The 20,021-nt window shown below is 34.9% G+C and overlaps 2 protein-coding genes across 3 annotated transcripts; one reads left to right on the forward strand and one right to left on the reverse strand.

Annotated features, from left to right (window-relative positions):
• Positions 1-2,964: 2,964 nt before the first annotated feature.
• Positions 2,965-7,927, forward strand: LOC122278681 (ankyrin repeat-containing protein At5g02620-like). Of its 2 annotated transcripts, XM_043088873.1 has the most exons (4): positions 2,965-3,317; positions 3,434-4,153; positions 4,964-5,373; positions 6,453-7,927. In XM_043088873.1, the coding sequence occupies exons 2-4, from the start codon at positions 3,634-3,636 to the stop codon at positions 7,311-7,313; spliced, it is 1,791 nt and encodes a 596-aa protein (XP_042944807.1). In that variant the 5' UTR covers positions 2,965-3,317; positions 3,434-3,633; the 3' UTR covers positions 7,314-7,927. The 2 variants fall into 2 exon arrangements, with proteins under 2 accessions (XP_042944807.1, XP_042944802.1); XM_043088868.1 differs by having other exon boundaries at positions 2,965-4,153.
• A 1,105-nt stretch (positions 7,928-9,032) lies between these two features.
• LOC122278692 (type I inositol polyphosphate 5-phosphatase 12-like) lies at positions 9,033-15,646 on the reverse strand. Its single transcript, XM_043088878.1, has 11 exons — positions 14,603-15,646; positions 13,783-14,035; positions 12,647-13,463; positions 12,377-12,501; positions 12,117-12,201; positions 11,550-11,715; positions 11,402-11,442; positions 11,040-11,307; positions 10,668-10,791; positions 10,229-10,589; positions 9,033-9,804 (listed from the first exon to the last, which is right to left on the reverse strand). The coding sequence occupies exons 1-11, from the start codon at positions 15,414-15,416 to the stop codon at positions 9,424-9,426; spliced, it is 3,435 nt and encodes a 1,144-aa protein (XP_042944812.1). The 5' UTR covers positions 15,417-15,646; the 3' UTR covers positions 9,033-9,423.
• Positions 15,647-20,021: the final 4,375 nt, after the last annotated feature.

Consider the following 20,021-nt stretch of genomic DNA (forward strand, 5'->3'; position numbering starts at 1 on the left):
GTGAACCTGGCATGCATGCATAGTAGTAGTACTACTAATCAGGCTATGAAACAGAGACTTCAAAGCATGATCGAAATTGCAGCTGGCTGGTCAATAAAGGATGCACTTTCCAATTTACCAGAATTAAAAAACCAAACCAATTAATAAAGAAAAAGAATGCTGTCCTCAAATACTATATATCTATATGCATGGGTTTACATGATGATCATGGCCGCGGGTCACTGTCCCCGAACAAACTTTAGGTATATGTCAACTTAGAGATTGTAAATCAGAAGGTAAACATGTATGAACTGCAGCTCTAATATCACTCGGAGCCAAAGGAAAGTGTTCAGAGTCGCCGTCGGTAAAACTAAAGTATAGTCAATGATTTTGATGATTATCATTGGAGAATTAATACTATATATCGAGATATTTATTTATTTAATAGATTGTATTTCTGCTAGGGGTGTCAAATCGTGTTAACGGGTCGTATTCGTGTCGTGTCAAATCGTGTTAACGGGTCATATAGGTCAACCCTAACCCGACCCGTTAAGTTTATCGTGTCAAAATCTCAAACCCTAACACAACCCATTAACATAACGGGTCATGTCGTGTCAACCCGTTTTGACCCATTAATAAATATTACGAAATATGTTTTTTTTATAAGTAAACAAATAAATTAAGAAAATATTACGAAATAGGTTAATACGACACAATACAACTCATTTTAAACTATTTATATAAATAGGTTGAATAGGCCTGAAATTAACCTTTTTAACCTGATTAAATTTAGCATAATTTTATATAAATGTTAAAATTACAATATCTATAAAATTTATAAAACTAATTATAAGTCCAAAACTACAATCCAAATAATAAAAATATCGAAATTGAAATTCTAACAATTTTATTTTTAGATATAAGGGTATAATTGTAACTTTAACTTTCTTAACATATCATAACGGGTCAAAATGGATTAACCCGTTATCAACCTGTTAAGCAATCGTGTCTTAACGGGTCAACCCGTTTTGACCCGAATTTATTGAGGCTAAACCCTAACCCGCTATTATCGTGTCGTGTTCGTGTTGAGTTAACGGGTCGTGTGACATATTACCACCCCTAATTTCTGCCCACAAAAATACAAACCCTATTGAGTCATTGACCATTTCAACGTTATTGGGTGAGGTTTGGGTCCTCTATCATCGATGATGGAGCCATATAAATATATATATATATATATATATATATTATAAAAGGAAGAAACATGAACTCGTGAAGTACTACGGCATGTCACCAAATTGACGATGATGTATAATAAATTATTTTGAAATTTAAAAATATGATTGATCAGTTGAAAGTCATTAACATTTCTTGAAAAATAGGGAAGATTTTTCTCTGCCCAAATATTTCAAACTTTGCACCTTTTTTTGTATCGTACTGAAACACATGATACATGATGATCCCCCTTTTGCACATCCCATAATTAATTTACTTTCAAAATTAATTTATTTTCAACTTTCAATATGGCCAAAAACTTTAAATAATATGATTGTTTTGTTTTGTTGTAAACTTTAATTAATTATACATGAAATAATTAAGAAGAGGTGGTGCATGATCAGCTAGCTAGCCTCAAAATCAAGACGCATTGCATGTGATTGTGAAGATTAGATCACGAGAAATGATACTTACAATTGTGAATGTGTAAATGCCGCACAATTAATTTTTAAAAAGTAAATAAATATAAAACTCATATTAAAAAAAATTAATAACAGATCTCATTCTTTTTTAAAATGACTGTACGATATTTACACACTTCATAGCTGTACGTAGCATTAATCTTATATCATTTGGTGTGATTCCATTATTTCCATGTGTCTACTCTAGTCCTTTTTATTTAGTTGGTTTTGCTTTGGGTTGTAGCCGCACCACTTGCCCTGCCTTTTATTTTCGAGTCTTTTTTCCCCCATCAAATTTCATTATGTATCACTTTTCTTTCAAATTTTCTATTATATATTCAGTTTTCTGTATTCTTAGTCTATAATTTTAATTAGTTTTACTTTTTAAGGAATGTAGGTCATTAGTGGTTGGTTTTATATATATCTTGTATTTATATCTTGTTTTCAATTTGTAATTATTTTTTAAAAAAACATGACATGTTGAATGGATATTTTTTAAGAGATATGCTACAGATATAAAGCAATTACATAAAAATAAATTCAGAAACTTATTTATTTTTGTGTAATTCATTAAATTTACTTTATAATAAAAGTAACTTTATAATCTAATATACCGCATTCGGTAGATTTGTATTTTTACTTCTATATAATTTTTTGTGATTAAAATATTTTTTTTATTTTTAATAATTGACTCACCCAATTAGCTACCCAACCCTAGTTAGGATTTAAATGAGTCAAAATTTAGAATTCCAAACATCTTTGATGGGAGTCGGAGTCATTTTTGGATTTTGGCTCTAAATCCGAGCTAAAACTAACTAATTAAAAAATTAGATAAGAGTTGAGATGGAGTGTATAATCTATAAGAATGTTGCTATGTCCACAAAGGATAGAGGATCCTCACCAATTAGTCATAACCTATTTTTTTTTTAAATTTTAAATATTTATTAAAAATAAAAAAATCACATATTCATTTAAAAATTAAAATTAAAATAAAAAAAAAATATTTCAGTAGATAGAAATTTTCATTTAGTTATACTGAGATGTTTTGAATAATAATGAATAAAATATTTTTATAATATAAATTTTTAATATTAATTTTGTATTAATATTTAAAAAAATTAAATTATTTTTTATATTTTTTATAAAATTTTAAAATATTATAATAATAAATTGAGATGAGATTTTTAATTTTAATTAATCAAGCGGATGTTTTCCAATCTATAAACTCAACTCGTATACAAATAAAGAAAAAGTTAGTAGATTTTAAATTCATTCTAAAATATTATATCTAGTAGATTTATTTTTCGAAACGTCGTTTTTCTTCTCTCTTCAGATAAACCATCTTAGGTGCGCATGCTGTCTGATTAGAAATTGGTATAGAAGGTAGTTTTTTCTTTTTGAATTAGAAATTGTAAGTTGGTGAGGTATCGTAGAACAGAAACCAACCATTCGCCAACCCTCTAAGTACTAACCTTCTCTAGTTTCACTTTACGGTTCTCAGAAAAACCTCAGGTTTTGAGCTCTTGATCTGCTGGATTTGTTGTCACTTTGTGGAAATCAGTTCCTGGGTTCTCAGATTCATTGGAAGTGTCAACTGGGTTTTCATTTTCGTTTTCATTTTCCGAATCAAAACTCTTGCTGTAGAGCTCAAACAAAATCAAGGTATAGTTATTGTGACCATTTGAGCTGCAATCTAGTTTCTGCTTAATGTTTCCTTGATTTCAGCTTGTGAAGAAAAAAAATAAGAGGTTTTGATTTCTAACATGGGTGACTTTCAGTTTGGATAGCAATAATTTTTCTGAGAAAATGGGAATTCCAGGTATAAAAAAGTATCTTTCTTGATGTATCTGCTAAACTTGTGTTAAGACACAGTGAGATTTCTGTGAGATTTTCGTCTGATCATGGAGAAATAGGTTGCAAAATACTAAGGCATTGTATTTTTTTGAGATTTACCGTAAAGTTCAGGGAACTTTTGAGAATGATCATGGAGAGGCAAAGTAGCTTTAAGGGTGCTACGATGGAGAAACAACAGAGTTTTCGCGAGGTAGATGAAAAGAAGGCTCATCCTCGCGGGGCAATGGAAAAACAGCAGAGTTTTCGAGGGGTTATGGAGAAGCAGAAGAGTTTTCGAGGATTTATGGAGAAACAGAAAAGCTTTCGGATAGTGATGGAGAAGCAGCTGAGTTTCATAGGTGGTGAGAGGAAGAAGGGCAAGGACTCACCGGGAAAAAGGGGCGACTTGCCCTTCCATTTGGCGGCTCGGGCAGGGAATTTAAGTAGAGTGAGAGAGATCCTTCAGACCTGTGATGGTAATGAGGTAAAGGAATTGTTGGCAAAGCAGAACCAAGAGGGGGAAACTGCCCTTTATGTTGCGGCAGAGAATGGGCATGCTTTGGTTGCTGGCGAGATGTTGAAACATTTGGACCTGCAAACTGCATCTATTGGTGCAAGGAACGGCTATGATCCATTCCATGTTGCCACGAAGCAGGGCCATCTTGGTAATCCAATTGTCTGTGTTTTATGCATAATGTTCTAAGCTATCTTTCGATTACAACTCTGTTGAGTTAGATAAAAGTCTGGCCGTTGCATAATAACTTAACCGTTTAAAGAAACTAGGTTTCAATCATGCACAAGTGACATTGTTGTCTAATTCTAAATTGCTTCCTTTTCACACTAATTTATTGGAAAGGTCAGCACTTCTTATTTTATTAGGACAATGTTTTTCAAATTCTTCACAGCCCGATCCAAAAGCATATGAACTTCCATTTTCAACCAACATGAAGAGTCTTTGTAGATTTTTCCCTCTTCATTCCTCTGTTTTCTTTATTTGCATAATGGCATTTAGATGCCCTTTAAAAGTAGTGACTTTTATTTTTCGTAGAATTTGATTGACTGCCTTTTTCCTCGGGGGCGGGGGGGAGGAATGTAACCATGGTGGTCCTATAATGTAAGGCTTCTGTGTCTGTGTGTGTGTTTGTGTTTTAAAATTGTCCTCACATCGCTATTTTCTGAGTTCATTGCATATGGCGTCAGAAATTTACTTGTTTTCTGTTTTCCCTCCATGCGTAGAAGAATGCATGAAGTTGTACTTCTATGGGGTGAGTACGCACGTGCAAGCTTGCATGCGTGCATGTGCTTACTTACCATCTTTCCTTATTCATTACTTCAGCTGCCAATAAGACCCCATAGTATTTAGCAATTAACTAGATAAATAGATGTATTGATCTAGAGAAATACTTTTGATGTTATTACTTTGAAGATTTTCTTCTCTCTTTATTCTGACCAAGAGAAAAAAATAAATCTTTCAGAGGTGTTGAAGGAACTTTTGCATGTGTTCCCCAACTTGGCCATGACTACAGATCTCTCCAATTCAACAGCCTTACACACAGCTGCTATTCAGGGGCATATTGATGTAGTCAACCTTCTTTTGGAAACAGACTCCAACCTTGTTAAGATTGCCAGGAACAACGGCAAGACTGTTCTTCATTCGGCAGCAAGGATGGGGCACTTGGAGGTTGTTAAGTCCCTGCTAAACAAAGACCCAAGCACTGGTTTTAGGACTGATAAAAAAGGCCAAACTGCATTGCACATGGCTGTGAAAGGGCAAAACGAAGAGATTGTGCTGGAATTGATAAAGCCTGATTCATCAGTTTTGAGTCTGGAGGATAATAAGGGAAACACAGCATTGCATATTGCCACAAGTAAGGGCCGTATTCAGGTGATTCCTATTTCTTTTTGTTTCTGTCGTTTCTCTTTGATATTCATGTAAATTTATACGGTATCACTTATCAAAGAAAAACTTCATATAAACTGGTTAACATTTCCACTAATGCAAAACTAAGTTTTGTGTTACCTGTCAAGGGATGAATTCTTATGCATGAGATATCTGAACTCAAATGGAGGTCAAAGTATAGGTTCTGACCATCAAGATGGAACCTTCTTTTCTTTTCCTTTTCCCTTTCCTTCTCTTATTTTCTAAAATTTCTTTTAGCAAGATGACATTATTCTAAGGTTTGGATTCAGTCTCCATTGAATATCCATGTTCAAAGTTTTCCCTTCTTATTTTTACTTTTAGCAAGTAATTTAAGATTTAGCTTTCTATATAACTCCCCTTGCCTGGGGAAATGTTCCAATCCATGAGCAGAATCGATGGCAGAATTCTGTAAAACTCTAGACCATTTGTTTTTGGTTCTTTGGCATTGGAGTACCAAATCTATGCCCCCTATTTATATGAGGAGTCCTGCAGGCCAATTGATAGTGATAAATGAATTGTTTAGTATAACAATGTCGGTATTTCAGGTATTGGGAACTTTTTTTTTCCAATGTAGAAAGCTCAGTTTCAAATTCATTAGATTGGTATTGGAGATTTCATATCAATGTCCTTTTTTTATAGCAGAATTTTTTATCAGCAGATTATGTCACTTAATTGGTTGAGGATAGAAGAATCTTACACAATCTGAGTAAAAGTGTCATAGGATGATACATAGGGGATTCCTTGTTACCAGCTTTTTAAACAAAGCAAAGCTATGTCTGACCAGATAATGAATATCTTAGACTTCTTTTCTGTCTTTAACTTTTGGTTGTACTATAAAACTATGTTCAGCGTTTTACTGGGCTGGACAATGCCTGGGGTAGAAGGAGGGAAATTAGGGGAAAAAGGGATGAGGGTAAAATGATGAGTTTCATTAAGGATGGGCTGGACTTTTGGGTTTTTATTTTTAATGGCTTGGTCCTTGGGTTATAGTGGGCCTGGGTGTTACTTTTACAGTATTGAAGTCAGGCTTCATGTTATTGCAGAATGTACGCTGTTTGTTATCAGTTGAGGGTATAGACATCAATGCAATGAACAAGAATGGAGAGACCCCGCTTGACATCGCAGAAAAATATCGAACTCCAGAGCTCGTCTCCGTTTTAAAGGAAGCAGGGGCCTCCAATTCTAAAGACCTAGGAAAAACTCCAAGTTCAGCAAAGCAACTTAAGCAGACAGTCAGTGATATAAAACATGATGTCCGATCACAACTTCAACAGACACATCAAACTGGTGTCAGGGTCCAAAAAATTGCAAGGAGGCTAGAAAAGCTTCACATCAGTGGCCTCAACAATGCTATAACCTCTGCAACTGTAGTTGCTGTTCTCATAGCTACCGTTGCTTTTGCAGCCATCTTTACTGTACCTGGCCAATACATTGAGGAGAAAACACAGGGGGCTTCGCTTGGACAGGCCCATATAGCAAAAAAGGCGGCTTTCCTACTCTTCTTTGTGTTTGATAGCCTGGCATTATTTATTTCCCTGGCTGTTGTTGTAGTCCAAACATCTGTAGTTGTGATAGAACAGAAGGCGAAGAGGCAGCTTGTGTTTGTGATTAACAAGCTAATGTGGCTGGCTTGTCTCTTCATTTCAGCTGCCTTCATTTCTCTGACATACGTGGTGGTGGGCTTGCATGGCAAATGGATTGCTGTGTGCACTACAGTAATAGGTTGCACAATCATGCTCACTACCATTGGCTCCATGTGCTATTGTGTTATTTTACATAGAATTGAGGAGAAGAAATTGAGGAACATAAGGAGAGCTGAGAGCCGATCTTATTCTGTGTCTATTTCTAGGGCCTCGGAGCCTGAAATTTTGAACAGTGAATATAAGAGGATGTATGCACTCTGAGGTCGATGGCGGAGAAATACAGAAGTTGGATGGATAGGGCAGGATGTCATTCCTCAATCTATAGCTTAACATAATCATCTGCTCCCCCTGCTCAAGTAAACAATATATGAAGATATGACACAAGCACCTGTCATCAGCAAACTAGAGCCCAGAGGAGAAGGTATTGAGGTTGTTCAGCTCGTCATCTCGTGCTGACTTTGCACCTTCACATGAACACTTCACATTTCCCTCATATCTCAGGTCCCCTAAGTATTGACATGCCACGACATAGATAAGCAATCAGACTATATCCTAAAGTTGATATAGAGTTTGTTAGAAGCTCACCAGCAGGCTAAGGTGTGAACAATTAATGCCTACCCAACTATCTGTTTTTGAGTTTATACATAATCCATTTATGTGCAAATGAAGTTGTGGCTTATGCGTGTTGATTGGAACATTGTGTATCATTAGGTTCAGTTAGCGTGCTATGCGACCTTGGCATGGGGCCTTAGAAATGATTAGTTTTGATTGTGTATGAAAGCCACTTCAAGTAAGAACGAAATCCCTCTGGACACGGCTCAAATATATAATGGGTTTAAGTTATAAAAGAAATGCATTAATCTCTGTTTCAGGTAGTCTTGAATTGAAGCTAGTGTTAAGTACAGCGGTATGTTCTTTATAGTATTTGTCTATTTAAAACCTTGGTCATAGTTGCAGGCTATGCGATTAATAGCTTGGAATAACCCACTGGAATCTGATATGTCAGATGATGTAACCTATCTGACATTTCGGTACGTAAAGCATATCGTCCATATAATTTAAGGAAAATGATAGGGTCACTACTGTTGGTCCTATTTTATTTTTTTTAAATTTTTTTTCTTAATGATTAAGAAATTTTTTTTAATATTATTATAATTTTTTTTATATTTTTTAAAAATGTTTAAAAGTATTAAAAAATAATTTTAAAAAAAAATCAAAAAGACAAAAAATTGTTTTTACCTAATGGTGGCCGTTGGGAGCCACCAACAGTGCCTGTAGCACCGTCCATAACTTAAATTATAATATTTGACTTGTAAGATTTAAATTTTAAATTATTTATTCTAATCAAATTATATCATATATATATATATATATAAGTACTTTATTCCATGTGTTATGCATGTCAACTTATAAATAGAATCTTTCATTAAAAGAAAAAAAACATGCAATTTAGAACTCAGTGTCATGTCTTAGATGTCCAAGTGACAAAAGAAGAGAAGACATGCCAACTCGCTTGCATGGGTCATTGACAATGAATTGCTTTTGAAAATCAACAGTACATGGAAGGAATCGCAACTTTGACGAACGCCTCTTAAACTTTACTAAAAAAAAAATAAATAAATAAATAAATAAAAAAGAACCAACACATTTATACAATTATATATGAGAATATTTTCTTGCAGGTCACGCTGGTCTTATTTGAAAAAGGGCATCCAATAAAAACATAACACGTAGACACCTCATTTTCTAAATGTGACCTCAACATTTATATATATTTTTATAAATAATTTAACTTGTTTCACACAGTGCTCGGGTTTGCAACATCTGTAAGGTAAAGTACCACAGCCAGTGCTGCTAATTTGTATTCGGAACGTGGCTCGGTTCTGCAGCTAAGAAATTGATAAGGAACGAATACTCAAATTCGTGGATATCCCAGATTTGGCTTCGCACATCGAAAACAACAAATACAGAGAGAGAGAGAGAGACAGAGAGTCTGACTTCCATTCATGTACGAAAGTATCGAGTTCATTAATCTAGTACACTAGCGAAAACTAATCACGATAGCCCCTTGTACTTTCGGCAACTGTTTCTGCAAAAAGCTTTGGCAACCATACATGGAGGCTTGGAGAACCTATCAGTACTAGTAAGAAATGAAGAGCTCTGGATTGCTGCTTATACATTTTCCTTTCTTCGGTTGAACGAATCATTTGTCTAAAATTACAATGCGGTTTGGCTAAAAAGCTTTGAGTAAATTGAATATAATAGATGGTATACGAATTGAACCTGTTCTAAGATGATTGTACCGGCAAGCATGCTGGCTCCACAGAAGTATTTACATTTCTAGTCCAAGCACTTCTCCCTGGTGGTGCACCTAGAACTGCCGTAAGCTATTTGTCTTTGTTTCTAGCTTCACAGGTTTTTCATCAATCGCAAGAGAGGAAGTGCTTAGTTGCCGGAATTCAGACTGTTGAAATGGACCTTCTTGGTTCTTTCTAGAAATGTTTGATTTTGAGTCAATGCGGACTGACTTGCCTGGGTAGCAGTGGCGGACAAGGATTTGGTGACTGTACGTTTGGGTTGAGCAACTGCCACAAACATTTACTACCAAGATCACTTCATTCTCTCGGTTGTCTTCTGACCACCAGTTTGGGGGGATGCCTTCGGCAATCTCTTCTGGCGTAAGAAAGTCTTTCTGATTTACCGAGACCTCCGCAAATTCTTCAGGTTCTATTACACCAGCTGCTGGGATCACCTAATTCAAACCCACGAACAAACACTAAATTCAGAGTCATGGAACAAAACTAGCTTGTGACAATCATCAAAGGTGTTCAATAATGAAGCCATATTTCCTCAGAGGGCATGCAAAAGGAAATAAAAGATCTATAGGAATACATTTGAGCCTTCTAAGATACTAAACTTAAGGCGCAAGATGAAAACAGTTACCCTATCCCTACCATTCTTGTATTTTGTACAAGAACCATGCCATTATTGAGTACATGCATACAGACAAATATCCTAAGGACAGCATATGGGTGGGGAAGGAGATAAATATCAATCTTTGGATGATGTTGCCATACGCCCATTAGATTCAAAATCTGGGGTTCACATCAACTCGGAAAAAAACTAACTTCGAATGCAATCAAATCTCTATCCAATCCAAAGGCAGATCCCAATACCTCAAGCCATCGAGGAAAGCCATAGCCACCCCTTGGGTGACAATCAGGGGTTTGTGCATCCTCCTTGAATGTCGGCTGACCTTTACAAATGATTTTATATGTAACCGTATCCTTGACACACATGTTGGTGATTCGCAGAATGGATGAGTCATGTTGTTGAAGGACTATGTTGTTGGTGCTCACAACAGTTTCTGGAATAAAACTTAATTCTTCATGAATAGACCTGATTTTCTCATCATTTCTGAAAACTTTCCCAAACTCCTGTCTCTTTACAGATTTATCAGCATGAGCAATTCTCACATTGAATTTACATCGGACAGGTTTGTGATCGCTGTCAGTCACATCCATGCATGCTTCATACCTGTCAAAAAGGGAGAATAAATTTCACAACAGATTGACGACAAAGATAAAAGCAAACTGTCCCAACCAGAGACCATACTGTAAAATTGACGAGACCACAGGGCACTCTAAACTGCAATCAGACACTGAAGCCGACCGGTTGTCACGGTATATTATTCTGTCACACCAAGCAGGAATTCGTTTCTTCTCCCCAGAATCATATCCTGGAAAGAACAGATGATGCCAGTTAAAAGTCCGACACTTCATTAAAATCCATGAAGCCATGATTAGCCATTTAAAGACAATGTCATCTAGTGTGGTGGTGCCTCTCAAAGAGATCTATTGGCAGAGTATCAATCTATTACCAATTTAGTTTACTCTTCTAAAATAGAATCCTAGGCTTGTATGATACGAGAACCAAGTAGTTCACATGGTTGATTCAGAAAGTCATACAATTGTTTCTACTTTGTACCTGCTAAACCTGCCATGTGCTTTTCAAACTTGTATGTTGGTGGGAATCTTATGAGTGCCTCTCGCATTCCCTGGAAAACTTTCCCGGCTTTCATCTCTTCCCTCAGCTGATCCTTTTCTCTGAGCCAATCAAAGCATCTTTGCGAAACAAAGTCCCTTGCCTCATCATAAGATATACCAAAAAGGCGGTAATTGAAGTCGCCAAGAAATACAACCATATCTGCTTGAGATAACTCAGGTCTTGGTTCTTCGGAGTTGCCACCCCCACCCTGTGAAAGCAGCAATGCCTCGTAACTGTTAGTCAATGAAGGTGACGAGAAAAGTGATAAAAAGCAAGAGATCATGTCAATGAGAACGAAATACATTTGTGCTCCGAGGCATGTGAGCAGTTGTTGAGACACCGGCTGCACCAAAGAGGACCAACAATAAGCCAGAAGAACAAAGCTGCCAAGCTAAATATATGGAGAACACGAGAGCAATAAAAATAAAAATAAAAGGTATGGAAGTTTACCAGCAGCATTATTAAGTAGATTAGATGACCGGCTGAAGACCATATTTCGAAATATGTGGTCAAAATCAGCATTGCGGCGATTGACAGCTTCCAGATGTGCAGCCAAGTGACAGTTCACAAAGCACATGATCCGATCGTACACTCTAATTCTCAAACCAACACCTCCCTGTTTGGGCAATTATAAACAAGTAAATGTTTTAAATTGAGAAACAAATGGACATCCCGTGGACTTGGGCTTCGCTTCGCCTAGTCTTCTATTGATATTAATAATATTTGTACTTGTGAAAAAACTAAATAGATTGAGAAGCAAAGGCATGCAGAAAAGAGTACTATTAAGTGAGAGATGGTTTTGAATCTAAGTACTGGTAATGCTGAACAGTTGAGTCAAACTTCAGTAGTCTTATTTTTTTAACTTTCAAAGAACAAGGTTGTTTAACAGCAGTTACTTTCATACAACTGTGGTTATTCGCAGGTGAAATAGCTTAGATTGAAATTCAGATGACAGGATGATTATTGAAAACATTAAAAACAATGCAAGCCATCAAATAAGCACTGGTGTATATAAACCTTATTTCCAATTGCACGACCAAAGCCACATGGAACTGCTGCAACATCGATGTCCCCAACATATGGTCTATGATTCTTTTTCACCCTAATTGAAAAGCATTGAGTCATTAAATAAGAAAGGAATCATTATAAAAGTGCAGAACCCCAATGGCATCGAGAGGGCTGGGTAAGATGCCCTTCAAAGAAAAAAAGAAGTTGAAATACAAATCTAATCTCATGACAACCTAAATCTCAAAAACTTTTCCATGACAATGACCTACCAGAGAGAGATAAGCAAGCCTGCTAGCTGCCTAGAACCCATACGCTCAAAAGTTGTTGCTTCATCTAAGGCCTTTCCAATCGTGTCCAACCACCATTGCCCAACAGAACTCCCTTCAAGTCCTACCTACATTTGAAAAAGCAGCTGTAAACAATAATAAATGCCTCTGATACACACACAAGCTTGGAAGATGGAGAGTAAAAAACTGACTAGGATTGAAGTAATCACAATCAAGTGGTCAGCAGCATCAATGAAATCAACAGGATCTTACGGTTTCTTTGGCTGCAGACATTGCAAGAAAACCAGCACCCATTTCTACTTCTTGCAACCCTATAACTACAATGCCAACATCTGATACAGCAGAACCCAACCATGACATAAGTGAATCATGAGAGGCTCTTCCTTGACCAACATTCCAAGTGCCAACTAAGATTCTGACATTATCACGTCTTGTATATGTCAGTTCTTTGGCTGCCAATTCTGACCGTATTATATTGTCAAGAGGCCCAGGAGATGTGATGTTCCATCCACGAATGCCACCATGAGTAGCTAAGCTGAAAACATAATCAGTTCCAGCTGCCAATTTTATCACAGGACTGTTATAAGCCACCCATCCTGCAATCAGATTTCCCTCAAGATCCAATACTTGGACAACACCAGTCACATAGCCAACATAAATTCGTGTGCCAGAAGTGCAAAAGCATTGAACAGAACAAGGATGGTAGTTAAATTCTTGCAGTCGATTTCCATTCCAATCCCACTGCACAAGTAAACCATTTGCACATCCACTCCAAATCATCCCATCAGCAGCTAGCACTAATGCTTCTGTTTTCTTACCATCTTCTACAAATGCTCCTGCCCCTTTAGTTGCAACTCGACGCACAGCATCTGCAGCTCCCATTATAGCATTACGAGACCGTTGCAAAAAGCTAGTACCCTGAGATTTCTCCTTTTTGGACGGGGAAGCAAATTTTATCTTCACCTCGTCTTCTACTGCTTGATCTTGTTGCACTGATGGCATGTCAACTCTATTCTCTATCTGACCGTCTACATTAAATATCTTTAGAAGCTCCTTTGTACGTGCATCCCTGTGGGAACACCAACTCTTGATATACTTATGATGTAGTTTGGGATATTATAAGAATTTCTTCGCAAGGCATTTTAAAATGATATATTTCCTCCCCTGAAAATTCACAACTTTGAATGAAAAATGTTCGGGACTCTTTTTTGCTGTGCAATCACCCCACCGAAAATTCAAGTTTCCATGGGATTTAAAGAAGCACAAAGCAACTATGTGCGTAGGCTTCTACCGATTAAAAATATATATATGTGCATAGGCTTCTATACTTCCAAATTATTTTGATATGAAGCATCCAATAAATATGTTAACATGAAAGAGAAACGTACCACAGTGAGAAGGACATGAGAGTAGCACACCAAACTTTAGCTCTAACATGATCGGATAACAAAAATTTTACATCTTGAGAAGGTAAACTGCAGGCACCATTAACAGTGACTTGGCTCCTTAAGTCAATACATGACCTCTCTGCCAGTAAAGCAGCCATGTGCTTTTCCTCTGGTTTTAGAGAGAGAGGTTTTTCGATGGATTCCCATGGCCAGATCTTAATAACACCACCTTCAGAACCTGACCAAAGATCACCTGGATCAAAGCCAACATGAATAATTAAACATGGAAGGGGTGAACCTGGAACTCCATCGTCTACAAAAGCATTTGGACCACAGACAACATGTAGTTTAGCATTCTTTAATAAACATACCACAAGCATGATTATCATCTCTATTAGCGCTGGAAAATCAGCATGACAACGTCGTAGAGAGATCAGTTTTCATGATCGCCCATGTTAAAAAAAAGGTATCAAACTACCAGCATGCAATATATCAAGTGAATAACAATACAATTAGGTGAACCAAATAGCATACTTTTTCTGTAGGTCTTTTTCGAGGATCGATAAACAGTAACAGAAGGCGACAATAACCATATATTTAAGATTTAGGGCATGTTTGAACACTTGGAGTATCTCCCAAATAGCATAGTAAGAAACGGTCTGCAATGGATAACCTCCTATACTAATACAATGCTCCATATATCCTCCCACTACCATTAAGAAAACAGAGAACGCTTTACCCAAATCAACATCATAATGTCCATCAATTCATACCAGGATTGAAAAAAATTCATCAACTAAACATATGCTAATGGGCTCACCGTGAGACGTCAAAACCATAGAGAGAACAGGACCACGATGCGCCTGCCACGAAAGACCTTCTTTGAATGGTGTATCCTGCAAAGGCTGATCCATCTTCCAGGACCTAATCTTCCCATCCTTATGCCCACTCCAAACCAACCTATTCCCACTATCAACCATCAAACACAGGGTGGGGGACGTGTTCACAGACTCATGAAACGGTGCCGCATCCTCATCACCCCTCTTCACTCTCCCACCAAGCCCGCACCCGGGATTATAAACATTATTGAAATCCCACACTCTCACTCCACTCTCTTGGCCTGCCCACAATTGGGTTTCCGTGCATGCGATGTTTCTCAAGAACTTTCCCACCTGGGTCTCCCTCAATGGATGTGGCCTCAGCTCGAGGCAAGGAGGGCGACCAGGATGGACCGGCGCACGAGTCGGAACCTTGAATATTCCGCTTGCGCCTCCGCTACCGATGAACTCCGGCAACGGTTGGCATTGCCTGGAGTCGTCAATACCAGCCTCCACGCAGAGGCTCTGGTCGATCCTCTCACCAGTAGGAGAAGTGGTGGATGAGGAGGAGTAAGGAAAAAACTCCTCTTCGGAAGAGTCATAGTAGGGGTTTTGGTGATGGTAGTCTATGTTTTTGGGGACATGAACTTCGTCTAGGCTGTGCTTGCGGACATGAAAGTGGCGTTTGTGGGAAGAGGTGGCGCGGAGTTGATGGCTGTAAGACTGGCTCTTTCGGGGAGGCGGGACAGTCAAGCTTAGCCCATCCAAGGCCTGCCTCTCGTCTTCTTCGATAATTCTGTTATTATCTTCATCCATGTTTGCTCAATCTTGGAACACAAGCATCAGAAGAAGATTTAGAAATCAGCATAACCCAGAAAGGAGAGAAAATGAGGGGGAAGGGAGGGATAGAGAGAGAGAGAGAGAGTTGCAAAGGTAGGAACAAAACTAGAAGAGAGAGAGAGAGCCTAAAGAGAGATCCGAGTGAGAGGGAGGAAAGGGAAGCAGGTGGCACAGAAGAGCGGGAAGCCAGGCGGGGCATTCTGGGAGCTATATGGACAGGAACGTTTCTTTCGGTTGGCTGGCCGCTGTTCCTCTCTCATGAGAGTCGGTGAGAGATTCGGCCGGTCCGGACCGGTCTTTTTGACCGAATTCATTCGTCCTCATACCGAACCGGACCGAATAAAAATTAAAATATATATTTTTTTATTATTTTTATAAGTAATTATATATAATTAATTATTAATATATCACAATATTACATAAGTATTATATTCTTTAATATATAACTATAATATATAGTACTAGTATATATTAATATCGAAATTTTTATATATATGCAGTTATTTTTGTATACTCGTTTGCACACTTCACTGATTGATTGGTTATATATTAAAAAAAATTTGATCCAGCCAATCATATCAGTGAAGGGTATAGAGAGTATACAAAAATGACTATATGTAATATTATTCTATTAATATATAAACATATTATAAGAGTTATAGTATAAATTATAGTATATATATAAATTTATAATAGTATTAATATAGTTAACTTAATATGTTAGTATAAAATCATTATAACTATATAGAATATTACGTAATAGAGTATTATCAATTTATCACTAACATATAATATATTAATAATACTGTTAGTATAGTTATTAGTTATAATATTGGTACTAAGTAGTGGCGGAACCACATGCATTTAAGAGGCCCCCCAAATTTGTTAGAAAAATTAAAATATACCTTAATTTTTATTCATAATTTAATTTATATAAAAACTGGCCACCCCAAAAAAATTTATAATCTCTATATACTCTATAAAATTTTATAAAATTCTAATATACTTAGAAATGCATTTTTAGTTTTTTACCTATAGTCTTAAAATTTTGTATAATTCTTATATATTATTTATTTTCAAGAGTGTAGTCTCACCAAAATTAATCAAAACTAAGTTTAGGATAAATAACAAACTTATTAATATGAATTCCAAAATTTTTTGTTATACAATATTAAGCTTCTTAATTTGGAATCCAAAGTAAAAATATAAAAAAAAATCATTTAAGATTGATGATCTATATGAAAAATAATTAAAAAATTTTATCCTCTAAATGTCATTGAGTAAGAAAAATCTTATTTAAGGTCTCTATTATAATATTATATGTTTAATATGACATGAAAATATCTAGAATTTATATAAAACTTAATAAATCAGCTTACATATATATTAGAATGAAAGATGACATTCTAAAAAATCACTTGATAGTTTATACAAAGTAAATAAATTCTAAATATTTCATTATAAAAATAATAATAGATGAATATTATTTCATGAAATATTATCGTCAAAAACTTGAAACATATATTAAGTGTTTTATTTTTAGGATTTCTTTTTTGCTTGTATATTGCAAATTATCGAGATCTAATTTTATTTATTTATGTTTTTATGATTTTTAAATTTCAATGTATCGCACACTAGAAAATTGGGCCCCCTAAAAAAAAATTTTAGTTTCGCCATTGGTACTAAATCTATAACTATATATATTTAGATTAATGTATTATTATATTTTTTTACTGTATAACTATAATATATAATATTAGTATATATTAATAATTGTATAATTTATTATGAAATTTTCATTTAATAAGTTATTTAATTTTAATTTAATATTTTAAATATTTTTTTATTAATTGATTTAAAAATAATAATAAGAAGGTTGGACCGGACATATAGACCAAATCGGACCAGCCCAATTATTAGATTGTTTGGTCTGTTCAATGTGGAAAAACTTTGAACCGAATTGATCTAATCTAATCGACAAAACTTCTCGAAATCGGACCAGACCGAGCTCCTCCTAGTTACTAGTCTTTTGTAATATATTTCAGTCTCCATATATCTGTACAGTACATTTCGTAAATTAATAAATTTCTATTTATGAAATGTTTCAAACCACGTACGTGTTTCCACCAATAAATAAATAAATAATTGTAGACATTTTAGTTAAGACTAATTACAAATTCAGTTTCTAGATTTTTAATTTTGCAAAAGAAAATAAGGTGAAGTTTGGATAGTGAGATAAAATAAGATAGTTTGAGATAAAAGTTAAATTAAATCTTATTTTTTAATATTATTATTATTTTAAAATTTAAAATTTTTGAAATTTTTATTTTATTTTATGTGATAATCTAAAAAATTTATAATTATAAGATCATATGAAATGAGATAAAATCATTTATGTCTCGAAACGAGATCTAAATTCACCTATCTTTTTAATTCTTTTATTACTTTTTTTTTCCTGCTTTCGAGCTTCAAGTTTATTAAAAAATATTAAAAAAAAACAGATTTTAGATATGAAAAATAAGAAATATAACTAAAAATATTTCAAATACTATACAAACGTGGAAAATAAAAATTTATATAAATTAAAAATATACAATAGGTCATTTAGGCTATTCTTAAAATACTATCGTTCATAATTTCATATTAAAATCCGAAACTCTCAAATCAACTATAAATAAATAAAATGATTGTTTAGCCATCTAATCAAGACCCAAGCACACCCAAGTCCCCAAATAACAGTTAACAAGTAAGAGCAACCATAAGCCCTCATGGTTCAATGGCAATGTTCATCATCAAATCGTTCAATGCTGACTAAATTACCTATAGGAAACTAAAACAGCTACTCAAAACAAGTCAAATATTGTATTAGAATCTAGTCACATATTACTATATTAGAGTCTAGATAATAATTAATAGTCTTGCATTATATACATTATACATTATACATGACTTACTATTAGCTAGTCAATTTTAATTTACCCTATTATATGTAATATGTATGATAGTGACAATATGATGTACAGTATATACATATAATTGATTGTTAGTCTATTAATATTATTATCTAATAATCATCACATGAGAATTAGTATATTAATATTTTTGAATTTAACTATATAAGTTGTAAACTTTTACGTGAATATACATGATCAATATATAAACAATACATATTTTTATTACAATCATAGTTGGAGGTTCGAGTTGGATTTAGAGTTGGAGTCGAAATCAAAGTTGATTAAAAAACAAATTTGACTCTCATTCTAACAATATAGAGTCGAAGTGGGAGCTGGATTTTTGCAAAGTCCTAATTTTCTCCTTCGTTCTTCTTCCTGAATTTCTCAAGACAAAAATTTAAGAAAAAGTCTAATCAATCTTTTTTGCTACATATTCCCTTTTTACCCTTGTACCAAGGACCGAAATCACATCTCTCTTATTTTTTTCCCCCCCAGTTTTGGTTGTTTTTGGGTGATTTTGGACGTCATTCTCTCTTGCACTCATCAATGAGCAAGTCTATAGAGAAGCCTTAAGGTCCTTAACACTGCACAATATCCATGCCAACATGAATTTTATTTTTCCCTTATCCTTACAACTTAAAATGCATGTTCTATCTCTTGCCCCAATTTATTTCAGATTTCATTTCCCTCCCCACTAGCCATCGTCCCTGCCCCTACCAGGGCAGCCAGCAGCCACATTCTCCCTTCTACCACTCTCTAAAGTTGTAGCTCTTGAAGGACACGAGTTCTATATAGTTGTTTCTTGTGGAGGAATACTATACATTTGTCGAAAATGATGTGAAGATCTAGGTAACGACATGGTGTTCTTTGCATCCTTCTCCAGGGCTATTTTTGGGATAAAACTTGTGTAGCTTTCAAAAGCTCTTTGTTCAAGACATCCATACCACCATTCTTGTTTGAGAGATCTACATTCTTTATATTCTCTCTATCATTTTATTCTCCGGTTTTTGTTTTACTAATTTTTTTTTTTGTAGAAAGAGCTATAATAAGGACCGTCTTATAAGAGATTTCTTATTCATCCTTTAAGAGCTACCCAACTTTCTTCTCAAGTACCTTGCTCTCCATTTCATTTTCTTTGTTATTTTCTTTCTTTTGAACATTGAAAAATCCATTATCTTTGTGTAATATATATATATATACTAGTAAAACAGCACGTGCGATGCACGTGTGCCCAGTCGATATTTTTCTTAAGCGTAACAATTTAAAAATTTTTCAATTTAGCCATAAATAGACAGAATTTTATCTATATTTTAACAATTTTCTTCCTCTTCATAATAAACATTATATACATTGTTTGCAAAATATTCATTGCTATAATACAGCACTCTAATAAACATAACTACAACTATACACGAGTACCCTGTCTTTTTTAGACAATGTGTCATCAAAATTGTTAAAATATCAGTGATTGGACCCCTATCGATATAAACTTTCTAAATATTTAAATATAATTAAAATATCTTTTAACTTTAAGTTCTTTATCTAATGATATTATTTAATCGTTACAATTTTTAAAACTTTTAAAATAAAACATAAAAAAATGGAATTTATTGCATAATTTATAATT

Source organism: Carya illinoinensis, chromosome 1, assembly GCF_018687715.1.
Source record: "Carya illinoinensis cultivar Pawnee chromosome 1, C.illinoinensisPawnee_v1, whole genome shotgun sequence".
In the NCBI taxonomy this organism is placed as follows: domain Eukaryota; kingdom Viridiplantae; phylum Streptophyta; class Magnoliopsida; order Fagales; family Juglandaceae; genus Carya; species Carya illinoinensis.